We start from the raw sequence: 15,013 nt of genomic DNA on the forward strand, positions 1-15,013 counted from the left end.
TGTTCTACAGTTTTCTTTCCACACCCGAATGGATCACTGTGCACGCTCCGCGGGGCCTGCTCGAGGTTTGTACGGGCCAGAAATGAGAGAGCTTCATTCTCGGTACCGGGTTGCTCAGCTCGCTGGTGGCCCTACAGGAAAGATGCTCCCTGAGTGCACAGAGAGAGAGAGAAAAGCTGCTCCCCGACAGGGCAGCTCCTGACCCTTCCTCTGACAGCCCTGGCGGCCATTTGGCAGTTCTGCCTGCCCCCCCGCGCCACAAGCTGGCTGAGGCCTTGGCCTGTCCGCAGCACGGCTGTCAGTGGTGTCGGGCGGCATCTAGAGCCAAGAGGCCTTTCCTTTTCTTTGTGCTGAAGGAAACTTTGTGCTGTCTGGAGAGGCAGTGCCTCTTTGCTCCAAGTCTTGCAGGGTTGCCTCTCACTTTGAGGGCCCTGTTTTTCGTCAGCATTTGTGAGGGGCTTCTGCATGCGCCCCGCTCACTTGTTGCGGCCAGGGCTTCCCCCCAGGATGTCTGGGCAGGCCCATGCCGCTGGGCAGGCTCTGGGTGGGCCTCGTTCCCTGCAGGGGCAGGCGTCTGCCCCTGAGCCCAGAGCCCAGGAGCGGCTCCTGCACTCGCGGCTGCCCCTGCGCGGGCTGCTGCCGCTGCTTCTGGAACCTTCCTGCAGCCTCTGGCAGCTGGCGCCTGCGTGGCGGCCGCACGTTGGGCTTGGCAGCCTGGCATCTGCAGGCCGTGCCAGCCTGCAGCATGGCATTGGCGGCCTTGTTGCCGTCCCCAGGGCACGGCTGAAAGGGGATTTGGGGCATTTGCTTTCCAGGGGCTGGGCACGTTGGGGATGCAATACCCCACCACGTGCACAGGCAGTTCGCACTGAACAAGGTGGGCTTTGCAGCCTCGTCCTGCCCTCGTAGCCTGCTCCCTCCTGCAGCTGCCACCCCACAGCCCGCCTCCTCAAGCAGAAGAAATGCCCCAGCGGTAGCCTGCAAAGTGCAGGTGTGCCAGGGGCCCCTTGCTGCTCTGGCAATATGCACAACAGAAGAGCCCAGCTCCAGCAGAAGGACGGGATGCGTACTGCCTGGCGCTTGTGCGTTGCCTGTGGCCCGAGTGGGCAAGCCAGCATGTAGCCAGAGCCGGTTCTCAAGGCTTTCCCTATTAGTTGGGAACCCCGTGGAGGGTTTTTCCTGAGCTGAGGGTGTTGGCTGTGCTCTTCCTAGCCCAGCTCTTCTGTAGGGGGCAAAAAGGAGGGAGCTGGGAAGCTCCCAGACACTGAGGCCATCTCCAGGGCTCTCCGCAGTGACGCCATCTGGCACCTTCCCATGAGCAGTGGCCAAAGCACAAGGGCCCATCTTCTTTGTTGGGGAAGCCCCGCGCTGCATTTCCAGTGCCAGAAATGCTTAAATACTGTTCCTCCTTTCTTGCTTTTCAGCGTGTCTTAGTACCTGGGCTGGGTGCCTCCTTCCTTATTAAAGTGGGGCTGCTCTTGTTTTTTGCTTTGAGCTCCTCCAGGTAAAGAAGCCCACTTTTCAGCTCTCGGAGAACTTTGCCTGTCTTCCCGGAGTCCCACATAAGAAAGAAAGAGACTTTTCCTGTTTCTTTCTCAGGTGAATTTGGCCGCATCGGCAGAAAAAGTGTCCTGACACATGTCCTACTGACTGTCTTTTCCTTGCCGGGCAGCTGCTTGGTGAGCACCGGCTGTTGCAGCACTTCCTCCCCTTGTGTGCTTGCAGGCTGCTGACAGCACGTCAGGAGAGCTTGCAGGCTGCTGACAGCACGTCAGGTTCTTGCAGTGGAAAATTCCACTAACCTTGCATTTTCAAAAGGGATTGTGCGGGCATGGCAGTAGCATACCAGGTGAAGTATTTTAAGCAGATAAGGGGAATGTCCCACAGTCGCAAAATGAGGAGGATAGCTAAGAAAAGCAGGAGAATCAGGGCAAAAATCAGTAACAAACAAATAAATAAATAAATAAATCACGGGCATTCTGGTCACGAGAGATGAAGAAAAAAATAATTAAAAAAAAAAAAAAGGAAAAGGGGAAAATAAAGGTTGGTCAAATAAAATTGTACATATATGGTGTAGTAGTAAGCATCGCGTGGTTTGTGAACCTGATTCTCCCCCTGTACTCAGCTCTGGTGAGGTCGCGCCATGAATACCCTGTTCAGTTTTGGGGCCCTCACTGTAGGAAGGACGTGGAGGTCCTGGAGCATGTCCGAGGAAGGGGAAAGGAGCAGCCGAAGGGCCCAGGGAGCAAGTCGTGTGAGGAGTGCTGAGGGAGCTGGGGTTATGTAGCCTAGAGGAAAGGAGGCTTGGGGGAGACCTTATCACTGTGTACAAGGACCTCAGAGAAGGTTGTAGTGCGGTGGGGGTCAGTCCCATCTCCCAAGCAACAGGCGGTAGGAGAAGAGGAAAAAGTGGGGCCGCGGGAGGTTTAGGTGGATTTAGGTTTAGGTTTAGGCAAAAAGTCTTCAACAAAAGGGTTGTGAAGCATTGGAACAGGCTGCCCAGGGAAGTAGTTGAGTCACCATCCCTGGAGGCATTCGAAAGCCGTGTAGATCTGGTGCCGAGGGACACGGTTCAGTGGTAGATTCTATGATTCTGTACTTCTCTGACTGTGAGAGGCCCCGGGTTGGCATGGCCTGCACCGCTCTTTCTCCTGAGATCAATGGCACAGAGAGGAGCACTGGGGGCAAAAGTCTGCCTGAGCTTTTATTCAGAGCAGAAAGCAGCCGCAGCTGAGCTGAGGCTGGGGGCAGGATGTGGTGGGGCATCTGAATTCCTGGGGCGCTGTCCTGTGCCTCGCAGTGATGCTTCCGTGGGTGCTGCAAAGCTTCCTGAGGGCCAGCTGCCAGCTCCGAGCATCCTCCTGGGACTGGCACAGCCGGGCGCGGCTACTCTCGCTGTCCTGCGATGCAGCTGCAGCGGAAAGCCCTGCGCAGCGCGCGAAGTGCCCTCCTGATGCGGGAGGGCCGTGGCTGGCGCGCCGGGGCTTGTGCGAGGTCAAGGGTGCCTGTGGGGGACACAGAGGTGTAGGTTAGGGCCTGAGCGGGTGCTGGGCGAGCCTGTCCCCCCCTCCAAGGCCTTTCCCCGGGGAGGGGTGGCCCAGGACCAGCCAGCCCCCCTGCGCGTTGTGCTGCCAACCTTGTGCTTGGTGCTGCTCGCTGCGCTGAACAGGCCCGGCCAACAGATCCTGGGACGGCGCTTGTGTCTGGGACGTTGCTGGCTCATCCGCTGGCGTATCTTTGGTGCAGGAGGAGGACTGCGCTTGGCCTCCCTGCTCGATGGCCACCTGCATGGGGAGAGGAACAGCACGGGCAGCTGAGGAAAGGGATGTCAGCCCTTGTGCCTGGGGCATGTGGAAATGCAGAGCAGCAAGCAGCTCCCGGCACGCACACCCAATGCACTGCTTCTGCCTGGGGCCGCCCTGGATGCCTGGTGCCCACCACGTGTGCTGTGCTTACCTGGTGCCCAGGAACCAAGGGAGTGGCTGCTGCTCCTGCTTCGTCAGCTGCTGCTGGGCGGAGATCTGTGATGGCCTCCCGGAGAGGCTCTGCAGCCAAAGGAGAAGCCCCTTCTCCACCTTCTTCTTGTGGCATTGCTGCTGCAGCGAGAGGGGCTTCATTGGCCTCCCCCACAGGGCCTCTGGCCAAGGCAGAGGCCGAGGATGTACATTCTGCAGGCTCTGGTGTGGGAGGAGGCACCCTGGGCACTGTGACCCAGGGAGCACTTGCTGCCTTGCTTGGGGCTCCCGCTCCCTGGATGATGGCTACAGAGTGGAGTAGGACTGCAGCCACGATGGTGTCAACTCTTTCATCCAGCTCTTCATCAGAGACACTGCAGGCATGTCGGGCACGTCCCTGGCTCTCCACCATCACGGCAGCGCTGTGCTCGCTGGGGCTTGGAGAGGCCGATGGTTTTGACTGTGGAGCCCCACGTGTCAGGGGAGGCGTCCTGTGTCCCTCATCTTCCAGAGCAGGGGCTGCTGGAGGACTTGCTGGCCTGCTCTGTGCCGGTGTTGTTGTGGTGAGAGGCGTGCTGTGCCTCTCTTCCCCAGGAATTTCTTCCTGGGGAGCAGCTGATGGGACAGTGTCCGTGGTTTGCAGCGAGCCAGGAGAGGCACTTGCTGGGTGTTCTGCTTCTTGTGCTGCCTCCCTTTCCACACTGCTGGCTGCGCTGCCCTCTTCCTGGGGAACGTCCTGTGCGTCTGTGAAGAGGCTGGCGAACCTGGGGTTGATCCAGGAGTTGATGATGACGATCTCCTCCTCTTCATCCCATCCCCCAGGACTGCTTTCTTTCTTGCCCCGGCCTTGGCTTGTCCCCTCGTTTCCTGTCCCCTGCCTGGGTTTGACGTGTTTCTCTCTCTGTTGTTTTTTCTTCTTACCCTGGCCTGGGCTAGCTGCTGCAGGGTCTCTGCTGGAAGCCCTTGCTCCTGCGCATACCCGGGAATCAGGCCCTGGCAGAGCAGTGGTCCGCCTCCTCTCCAGGTCTGTCTGGACCCCGGCTGATCTCGTTGCTCTCCCTGTGCTCCCCGTGCGTGCCAAGTCCCCCAGTGCTCCAGCCAAGGCAGATGCTGAGGATGTAGAGTCTGCAGGCTCTGCTGTGGGAGGAGGCACGCTGGGTCCTGTGGCCGAGGGAGCACTTGCTGCCTTGCTCACGGCTCCCTGGCTCATGGCTTCAGCACGGCGTATGACTGTGGAAACGATGGTCTTGACTCCTTCATCCAGCTCGTCATCACAGGCACTGGAGGCATGTCGGGCACGTCCCTGGCTCTCAACCATCACCGCAGTGCTGTGCTCACTGGGGCTTGGAGAGGCCGATGGTTTTGACTGTGGAGCCCCACGTGTCAGGGGAGGCATCCTGTGTCCCTCATCTTCCAGAGCAGGGGCTGCTGGAGGACTTGCTGTCCTGCTCTGTGCTGCTGTTGTTGAAGTGAGAGGCGTGCTGTGCCTCTCTTCCCCAGGAATTTCTTCCTGGGGAGCAGCTGATGGGACAGTGTCCGTGGTTTGCAGCGAGCCAGGAGAGGCGCTTGCTGGGTGTTCTGCTTCTTGTGCTGCCTCCCTGTCCACACTGCTGGCTGCGCTGCCCTCTTCCTGGGGAACGTCCTGTGCGTCTGTGAAGAGGCTGGCGAACCTGGGGTTGATCCAGGAGTTGATGATGACGACCTCCTCTTCATCGCATCCCCCAGGACTGCTCTCTTTCTTGCCCCGGCCTTGGCTTGTCCCCTCGTTGCCTGTCCCCTGCCTGGGTTTGATGTGTTTCTCTCTCTGTTGTTTTTTCTTCTTACCCTGGCCTGGGCTAGCTGCTGCAGGGTCTCTGCTGGAAGCCCTTGCTCCTGCGCATACCCGGGAATCAGGCCCTGGCAGAGAAGTCGTCCACGTCCTCTCCAGGTCTGTCTGGACCCCGGCTGAACTTGTTGCTCTCAATTTGCACCCCGTTTGTGCCAGGTCCCCAAGTGCTGCTGATCGTTGGCCGTGTTCCCAGCTTTTTTGCGTCTTCTGCAGCACTTCAGACACGCGGGAGTGTGCTGTGTCCTGCAGTGCCGTGCAAGAGTCTGCAGGGCTGTGTGGGGCAGGGTGCCAGCTCTTCTTTAAATTCTGGGGCCCAGTTGCGGGCTGAGGTGGTGTTCTGTGTCCTTTGCTCGTGGGAGGTCTGCCCACGGGAGGAAGCCTTGCCTCCCTCATGGCTCCCTGGTTCCAGGCAAGGCCATTTCTTATTGCAGTGGAGACAAAGGCCTTTATTCGGTCTTCCATTTCTTCGTCAGGGGATGCAAGGCTGCTTTTGGACGAGTGCCGACTCTTCCAGTTTTGGGCCGCTGCTGTGGTGAGAGGTGGTGTTCTGGGGCCTTTGGTCCTGGGAACTCTGCTTGAGGGAGAAAGCCTTGCCTTGCTGCTGGCTCCCTCGTTGCAGGCTACAGCGTTTGTTATGACGGTGGACACAAAGGACCGTATTGCATTGCCCATGTCCTCGTCAGGGGCCACAGGGCTGTGTGGGCCACGTTCCCGCCTCTCTGCCCTCACTGCTCTGTCCCTGTTGCCAGAGATGCAGGGAAGAGGTGGCAAAAGCTCTTGCTGGCTGCGGGCCTCTGTTCCCAATGACTTTGCCCTTCCTCCCCCTGAAGAAGCAGAGGCTGCTGCTTGCAGAGGGGGCAGCTTGCAAGTGGCCTTTTCAGATGATGATGTCTCTGCTTTAGGCACTTGCTTGGGTGCTGCTGCCTGAGTCGCTGCCTGCCTTGGCAAAGGCGGCAGGGCTGGCAGCTGGATTCTCTCGGCCTGCCTCACCCCACGGTGAGGCAGTGTCTTGATGTCTTGCGGCTTCTTCTCCATCTGCAAGAGAAGCGAGAAGAAAGGCCAAGTTACTTGGGCCATTTCTGCCATTCTGCTCCGTGTCCCCACTAGAAGTGCTGCTGTGAGCTGCCCTGCAGCGGCCCCCGGCACGCCCTGGCAGCTGCCCACGCAGAGCGGGGCTCAGCCTGCCAGGGTAATGCCCTGCCTGTCTCCTCCTGCGAGTGCTGCCTGCTCATCGCAGGCTGCCAGGGCTGCCAAAGATGTTCGACCGAACCGTCCTGGGGCTCCCGACTCCGTGTGGCAGCTGCCAGTGTGACGCACGCTCTCTGGGCACGACCGCACCGGCAGCCTGTCCGCATGGAGGGACGGTGGAGGCAGCTCCTGGCTGCGCACAGCCAGGTTGAATTAGGCCACGCTGCTCTTTGTGCCTGTGGGCACAGAACTGCCACGGCCACATGGGCTTTGGCTGTCCTGGGGGTGGGCTCTTCATGGAGAAACCCCAGGTTTGGGAACAACTGTGTCCAGGCCGGAGGGGCTCAGGGCCAGCTGGCCGGCTCGCTCCAGCACCGTTCTCCTCATCCTGGTGCTCTCGGTGCCATCCCGTCACACTGCTGTCCCTGTCTCGCTCCCTGAGCCTCACCTGGCGCCGCTCCTGCACGCTCCGCTGCCCTTCAGCGGGCTGGGAGTCATCCTTATTCTGCTGCTCCATGCTATGCTCCAGGTCCTCTGACCAAGAACTCCAACAGGCACCCAGGGGAGCTGCTGCCTCCTGACAGAGCTGCTCTCCTGAGAGTGAGTGGGCAGCCCGGGGCTCGGGCTTTATAAGGGACACCGTTGCCGTGGGTACCCCTCCGTGTCACAATGGCCTTTGGGTACGCATCACAATGCCCCGGTGGTTGCCATGGGGCCCTCAAGCCCATATTCTGGCAGACACCCCAGGGACACCGTCTCACACACCCACAGCAGGATCTGCATTGGCAGGTACCTCTGGCTCCTTCCAGCCAGTGCCCCCGGCTCAGCCCCAGCTCAGTCTTTCTCAGGGCAGTTAGCTTAGCTCCCTAACTGCTCCCAGGTAACTGCGCGTTACCTGCTCTGCCAGGAGATGCTCTGCTCGGTCGTCCGCGTAAGCTTCCTGGCTCTTTTGCCTGACTGCCCACACATCAGCAGAGACTGCACTCGAGCTTGGACGCCCATCAGGCCACCCTGGCAGTGCAGCTGGAGCAGGAGCAGGAGCAGGAGCAGGAGCAGGAGCAGGAGCAGGGATTCCTCCCGTGTCCGGGCAGCCAGAGGCCTGTGGCTCTAGGCACTGTGAAGTGCTCCCAGAGAAGGTGGGCTCCAGGGAGCCGGTGGAGCTGGCAGAGAGGTGGCTTGAGGCAGGCTCTGGCAGGGCTGTGAGAGGAAAGCCCTGGGCAGCCGCAGGACGAGTTCCTGCTCCTTGCTTTAAGAGCAAGCTGTGGAGGAGCTTTCAGCAGCAGAGCCACAGCTGTGCCACGCTGCTGTTTAGCCTGCAGCTTCTCTGGCTGCTGAAGCAGGTCCTATGCTTCAGAGTTGTGCCTGAAACAGTGTTGGTAACACAACGGTGTCTTTGCTGGAACAGGTTGCCCAGAGAGGCTGTGGCGTCTCCATCCTTGGAGATCTTCAGAAGCACAATCCTCGGAATTGTGCGTAAAGCTCGTCCTTTGGGGAGAAAGAGAAGGAATTGGAAAAACAACCCCAAAACTAGGGAAAAGGATAAAAAAGCACAGGTTAGATATTGTCCAATTGTCTGGCCTGAAAAGCCATTAAAAGGAACTTTGCTCCTTTGGCCACAACGCAGGTCCGATGAAAATTCCCGCTTCAAGTTTACAGGTAAACAATAAGACTCCTTTTCCGCAGGAGGAATCAAGTTATGCTCCCTCTAACCCTAACATTGCAGCCGAGGCAGCAGGAGCTGCACCAGCAAGGAAGTATATGTGTAAGTGTACGTGCTTGAGACAAAGTATTGGATCTGCTTGAGACAAAGTATTGCTGTGAAGGGAGTGACTCCTCACTCTAGAGTAACACTTGTAACAGTAACAGTAGAAGTTGTTGTACAGCAGATACAACATGAGAATCCTGTAAGGGGATGGCCTGTCCCGAATGGCAAGGGGTAGTACTGGCTCTGCGGCAATAAATGCAGGAAGGTGTTGCCCCTTGGCTGGAAGGCAGCTTGCACCCTGGGGGCAATAATTCCACATGTACCTATTACTGAAGACCCACAACGCCAAAGCCCCCTTGAGACCGCACGCAGAATTACGAGGACTCCACATAATCCTCTAGGAAACCGAACCAGGGAATTTCACTCACTGGAGAACTAGAAAATAACACTCTGCACGCAGTCCAGGCACTACGAGAGGAGCTAAGAAGCTTCTCAGAAACAGTACTTGTGTTGGGTCTGTCTGAGCTGGAGTCACCTTTTCCCTGCAGCAGCCCACACAGTGCTGTGCTCTGCACTCGTAGCTGGAGCAGCACTGATATCGCTCAAGTGTTGTGTCTGTTGCTGCGCAGTGCTGGCACGGCATCAGGACTCCTTCCAAGCCCCCAAGAGCCAGCAGGCTGGGGGTGGGCAAGTGATGGGGAGGGGACATTGCCAGGGCAGCTGACCTAAACCAACCAAAGGGATATTCCATAACACCTGATGTCACACTCAGCAATAAAAAGGGGGACTCTCCTGGGGGAGGGGGCTGTTCCTCCTGAACAACCACTATGCGTTTTGAGGCCCTGCTTCCCAGGACGTGGCCGAACATCGCTCGTTGATGGGAAGCAGAGAATATTTTTTTTCCCTCTATCTGTGCTTCCGCACTGACTTATTGTTTCTCTTGTTTCTTTTTTTCCTCCCCATTCCCTTTCCCTTTAATTAAACCTTTCTCATCTCAAACCTCGAGTTCTCTGTGTTGTATTTTCTCCCCCTTCCTCTTTGAGAAGAGGGGGAGTGAGAGAGCGGTTGTGGTGGAGCTCAGCTGCCCACCTGAGTCAAACCACAACAGGCCAACAGGGCTGCTGGTATTGGCTGTGTTCCCTGTTCGCTGCAAAGTGCCTGTGCACGTGGTGGGAGATTGCATCCCCAGCTTTCTCAGGCCCTGGAAGCAAATCCCCCAAAAGTGGAGCAGTGGCATCACGAGCGGAGCCCCGGAGGCAACCGCGGCTGTCTGAAAGGCAAGCATCAAGAATGCGGACATGTCAGAGGAGGAGCAGCAAGATGCTGTTGATTGCGCCACTCAGGCCTTGGCGAAGCACATCGAGAAGGGCATTGCTGCGCACATCGGGAAGGAATTTGACAAGAAATAGAATCCCACTTGGCACTGCAACACAGGAGGGAACTGCGGCAGCTACGTGACTCCTGAGAGCACGCACTTCACCTACTTCTAGCTCAGCCAAGTTGCTATTCTTTTCGAGTCTGGTTAGAACCACGGACTCCCACTGACACTTGCATCTGGTTACAGGACTTTGCTGGCTCCCATGGCTGGTTACTTCAGCCTTCCTGAGGAAACAAACCTTGATCTTCAAGGGCAATGGCAGGGATTATGCTATAGCAGAAGGTGTTACATTGTGGAAATAAAAAGGAAAAATACCAACAAAATGTATTCATTGTTTTTTTTTTTTGTTTTGTTTGTATTTATTGTAATAATTGTAATATTGTATAAATTGGGCCAAGCCCCAATTTAAAATGTTGAAATTAAAAGATTTGGATCCATACAAGTCCATGCATCTGGATGGGATTCATCCCAGAGTGCTTGGAGAGCTGGCTGACATCATTGCGGGACCTCTCTCAATTATTTTTCTATGGTCTTGGCAATCTGGAGAGGCCCCAGTAGAGTGGCAGCTGGCAAAAGTTGTACCAATTTTCAAGAAGGGCAAAAAGAAGACCCCGGTAATTACAGGCTTGTCAGTCTCAGGTCAGTGCCTGCTAAAATTAGGGAGAAGATTATCCTTGAAGTTATTGAAGAGCGCCTGGGGGACAGTGCAGTCATTTCTCCCAGCCAACATGGGTTCACGAGGGTTAGGACCTGTTTAACAAATTTCATTTCCTTTTTAACAATTTTGATTTCCATGGGCAGGCACGGCCCGCAGATGCCAGGCTGCCAAGCCCAACGTGCGGCCGCCAAGCAGGCGCCAGCTGCCAGAGGCTGCAGGAAGGCTCCAGAAGCAGCGGCAGCAGCCCGCGCAGGGGCAGCCACGACTGCAGGAGCCGCTCCTGGGCTGTGGGCTCAGGGGCAGACGCCTGCCCCTGCAGGGGATAAGGCAAACCCAGAGCCCAAAACCAACCCCAAGGGTACTGCATCCCCAACTTTCCTAGGCCCTGGAAGCAAATCCCCTAAAAGCGGAGCAGTGGCGGCGTGAGCAGAGCCCCTGAGGCAACCGCGACTGTCTGAAAGGCAGGCATCAAGAATGCGGACATGTCAGAGAAGAAGCAGCAAGATGCTGTTGATGGTGCCACTCAGGCCTCCCTGCCCACGCTGCTGGATGAGCTGCCCTATGTGAGAAACACTCCGTAGCCAATAACTTAGGCTCAGGCGAGGATCTCAGTGAAGTAGTAATTTATTTGCGATTGCAATGGCGGGCGCCCCACAAGCAGGAGAGCGTGCCTACTAGTTCCAAAACACAGTTTATATACCTTTTGATGACAGGACCCTCCCCTGTTTCCCCACTGAGTGAGTAATCCAGGTTCACAATCTATCTGATGCTTCACAAACAACGCATGGCCTTCGGTTGCCGGCCTGTTAAATTTCAAATTTCTTTTGACGTTTTTACTGCTTGAAGGGGTAATGTTTCTTCACTTATCTGACTTGACTTAACACTGCAATTTTCACCTAATACTGTCCTAAGGAATCTGGTTGTCTGCATTTTACAAGGTCGCCTGCTAAGCTTTCTCATCACTGTAAGCATATCTCAGTACCACATTCCTTCCCTCTAAACAATGTAACTCTGCAAAAACAACATTTCTATTCCCACAATTCCCCCCTTTTCTTCTTCATAAACTGTTGATTTTTGCAAAACCTTTCTCTAAGGTGTAATTTGGTAGATTTCTTCTTCTTTGCTTTCTTTGCTTTCCATCTCCTCATTATCACCTTATCTGAGTAAGGTGGTGGCTCCATGGTCATTTGTTTCAGTAGTGCGGTTTCAGTTAACCACTGTACTAGTCCTCTTACACAGGGGATAATGCAGCAACCAATGGCTGTCAAAACTCCTACTACAACTGCAATCAAGGATGTAAATATGCCTACTTTTTCTGCCAATTCACTGGCAAGGGTGGTAAGCCTTTGAAGTGCTTTGAAGTGAGGCAGGATGCCATGGAGTATGAAATTCCCATTTTATTCCCAAGGCTTTTCCAAGTTTCCACTTGACCAAGGCCTCCTCTGAGAGGTACACAATTAATAGTTGATTCTTCCCTATCATCGTTTTTTAACCTTAGGCTTCCAAATAATTATTAATACAAAGAATAAGATGTACACTACTACTATAATAAACTCCTCCTGGGAGCACTTCAATTTGTTATAGGTCTGTCCTTTTTAGTTACCTGTGAAAATAAAGGGTTAGTTTACAACTGTAAGCTTTTATCCTGCTCAGAGTCTGTTACGAGATTTTTCTTTTTGATTTTAACTTTCAACAAGTCGTCTGTAGGAACAACTTCCCAGGCGCTAGGGTCGGTAGCTGCTTTCACTCGAGTATAGTGAGTCCAACCTTTTTCCGCAGCTCTTACAGCTGTTTCAGTGCTTAGCAGTACTTGGAATGGTCCTTCCCATTCAGGCCGAAGTTTTGATTCTTTCCAGGTGCGTATCAGGACCCTATCTCCTGCATGGAATGAATGTACTGGGAATTCCAAAGGTGGAGTTTGAGCCAACAGTCCACGAACCCTGAGAGATTCTAAGGAAGAAGATAATCCAGGCATATAATTTTTGAGGAAAATATCTTTAGTTTCAAAAACAGGTATCTCACCGTTTCTACCCAGGTACGGTAGTCCAAACAACATCTCATATGGTGAAACTCCTACATCTTTTCTAGAAGCAGTTCGAATTCTGAGAAGTGCTAAAGGTAAACACTTTGTCCAGGGAAACTTAGTCTCTAAAACCAGCTTTGACGGATGTTTCTTTAATGTCTGATTCATTCGCTCCACTTTCCCTGATGAGGAAGGATGCCATGGAGTATGAAATTCCCATTTTATTCCCAAGGCTCCCATGAATCCTTGTAAAACAGATGAAGGGAAATGACTTCCTTGATCTGAATCTGTATTTTCAACAATCCCATATCTAGGGATTATTTGTTCCAGGATTACCTTTATCACCACACTAGCTGTTGCTGATGCTGAAGGAAAAGCTTCTACCCATCCTGACAAATGGTCAATCAACACCAGCAAGTACTTAAATCTGCCTACTTTAGGTGATTCAGTAAAATCGATTTGGATGCTCTGAAAAGGTTAAAGCCCTGGCTCCCGTCCGCCCAGGGGTTGTTTCCGTAGAGCCTTCTTATTCACTCGTTGGCATGTTATGCAACTATTACACGCTTGTTTAGCTACAGCGTACATGCCTATACGTATATATTTTCTTAATACGGTGTCACACATTGCCTGGACTCCCCAGTGGCTTCCTTGGTGTAGAACGGCTAACATTTCTCTCATTATCTGTTTGTTTACCATTTCTCTCCCATCAGGGAGAGTCCACCGTCCTTCGGACTCCTTTGCTCCTAATTCCCTAAAGGCTTCTATTTCCTTTTTACTGAATATTTGCTTTTCAGGTGGAGGTTTTATTTCAGGTACAAGAAGCAGCTTTGCTTCTACCTCTCATTGCAAAGCTGCTTCTTTAGCCTTTTCATCTGCAATCCTGTTTCCCCATTTAACTAGGGAGTTTCCTTTTCGATGTCCTTTCACGTGCACCACAGCAACCTCCTCTGGTAGTAACAGACTTTCCAAAATCTGTCTAATTAATTCTTCATGAACCAATTCCTTTCCCTTCCTGTTTACTAAGCCCTTTTCTTCCCATATTTTTCCAAATGCATGTACCACCCCATATGCATATTGTGAGTCAGTATATATAGTTCCCTGTTTCCCTTTTAATTATTTTAATGCTTGATTTAATGCATATAATTCACAGGTTTGAGCTGACCAATTGCTAGGCCGTCTTCCCATTTCTTCGACATTCCCATCCGGTCCTTCAATGATGCAATAACCATTACATCTCTTTCCTTGTACCACCTTAGAAGACCCATCTGTAAACAATATTTCCCCTTCCTCTAAGGGCACCTCTTGCAAATCTAATCTTACCTTTGCCTGGTAATTTATTAAATGTAAGCAGTTATGTTCCGTATTTATTGGATCCTCAATTCCCTTTGACAAGAAGGAGGCAGGATTCAAAACAGACTCTGTAGTTATAGTTAAATCATCCTTTTCAATTAGTATAGCTTCATATTTTAGTATTCTGGAGTCTGTCAGCCACCTTCCTGCTTTCTGAGTGAGAATAGCCTTCACTTGGTGAGGGGTAGCAACAATCAGTTGTCCTCCAAAGGTGAATTTCCTGCTCTCTTCTACTAATAAGGCAGTTGCTGCTACTGCCTGAATGCGTTCTGGCCATCCCTGGGATACAGGGTCTAATAATTTAGACAAAGATGCTACAGGTTTCTTTTTATCTCCCATTCTTGGGTTAACACCCCCAAAGCAGCACCCTCACTTACAGTTATAAAAAGATAAAATGATTTCTTTAGGGCAGGAAGAGCTAAGACTGGTGCTGTAATAAGGTCTTTTTTTAAAAAAAAATTTCCATTACTTCTTCTTCCTCTTTAATCCAGTTCAGTATATTAGGTTCTTCCTCCAATAATTTGAGATATAATTTCTCTGATTTCTGTGCATATGCTTCTATCCACAGTCTGCAATATCCAGTTCAACCCCCAAATTTTCTCAACTCTTTCTTTGTTTTAGGGAGAGGAAGTCGCACAATTCCCTGAATCTCCTCAGGGTTTACTCTCCGTCTGCCCTCAGAGACTACATGTCCCAAATACTTAACCTCTTTTTCTACACACTGTAATTTATCTTCAGATACCCTTAGCCCGTGTTCTCCTAAAAAATTCAGGAGTTTATTGGTGGCTTCTTTTACCTCCGATCTTTCTTCCCCAGATATCAATAAATTATACACATACTGTAACAACATCACCCCTTCTGGAATCTGAAATGTTTCTAAAATCTTTTCCAATTCTTGCCCAAACAAATTGGGAGATTCAGTGAATCCCTGAGGCAAAGCAGTCCATCTATATTGCTGTTTACGACCTGTCTCTGGGTCTTCCCATTCAAGTGCAAAAATGTATCGACTTTCAGGATCTAGTGGGCATGCCCAAAAGGCATCCTTTAAATCTATAACATTGAACCATTTGTGCTCATAAGGGATTTTACTCATCAGGGTGTAAGGGTTAAGAACCACAGGGTGGTGCTTTCATGTTATCTTGTTAACTTTTCTCAGGTCTTGTACTAATCGGTACGAACCATCTGGCTTTCGTACTGGTCAAATTGGAATGTTATATGGTGACATACAAGGCTCCAAAAGACCATCTTTAACTAAAGTTTGCACTATAGGTTTCAGGCCCATTTTTCCTTCACAAGAGATAGGATACTGTCGTTGTCTAACTCTTCCGCTCCCTTCTTGAACAGTTATCTTTAAGGGAGTTATGTTAAGCCCTCCTCGATTTCCTGCCCTTACCCATACCGTGGGATTTATTTCTTTTTCATCATTTT

General features: G+C 52.6%; 1 protein-coding gene and 1 pseudogene across 1 annotated transcript; one reads left to right on the forward strand and one right to left on the reverse strand.

Annotated features, from left to right (window-relative positions):
* Positions 1 to 2,329: 2,329 nt before the first annotated feature.
* LOC113841424 (uncharacterized) lies at positions 2,330 to 9,691 on the reverse strand. Its single transcript, XM_027448084.3, has 4 exons — positions 6,920 to 9,691; positions 3,457 to 6,318; positions 3,137 to 3,284; positions 2,330 to 3,005 (listed from the first exon to the last, which is right to left on the reverse strand). The coding sequence occupies exons 1-4, from the start codon at positions 6,986 to 6,988 to the stop codon at positions 2,887 to 2,889; spliced, it is 3,198 nt and encodes a 1,065-aa protein (XP_027303885.3). The 5' UTR covers positions 6,989 to 9,691; the 3' UTR covers positions 2,330 to 2,886.
* LOC140001373 (dynein light chain 1, cytoplasmic-like) lies at positions 9,457 to 9,844 on the forward strand (annotated as a pseudogene).
* The last annotated feature ends 5,169 nt before the right edge of the window (positions 9,845 to 15,013 follow it).

Source organism: Anas platyrhynchos, chromosome 1 (genome assembly GCF_047663525.1).
Source record: "Anas platyrhynchos isolate ZD024472 breed Pekin duck chromosome 1, IASCAAS_PekinDuck_T2T, whole genome shotgun sequence".
Taxonomy (NCBI): Eukaryota; Metazoa; Chordata; class Aves; order Anseriformes; family Anatidae; genus Anas; species Anas platyrhynchos.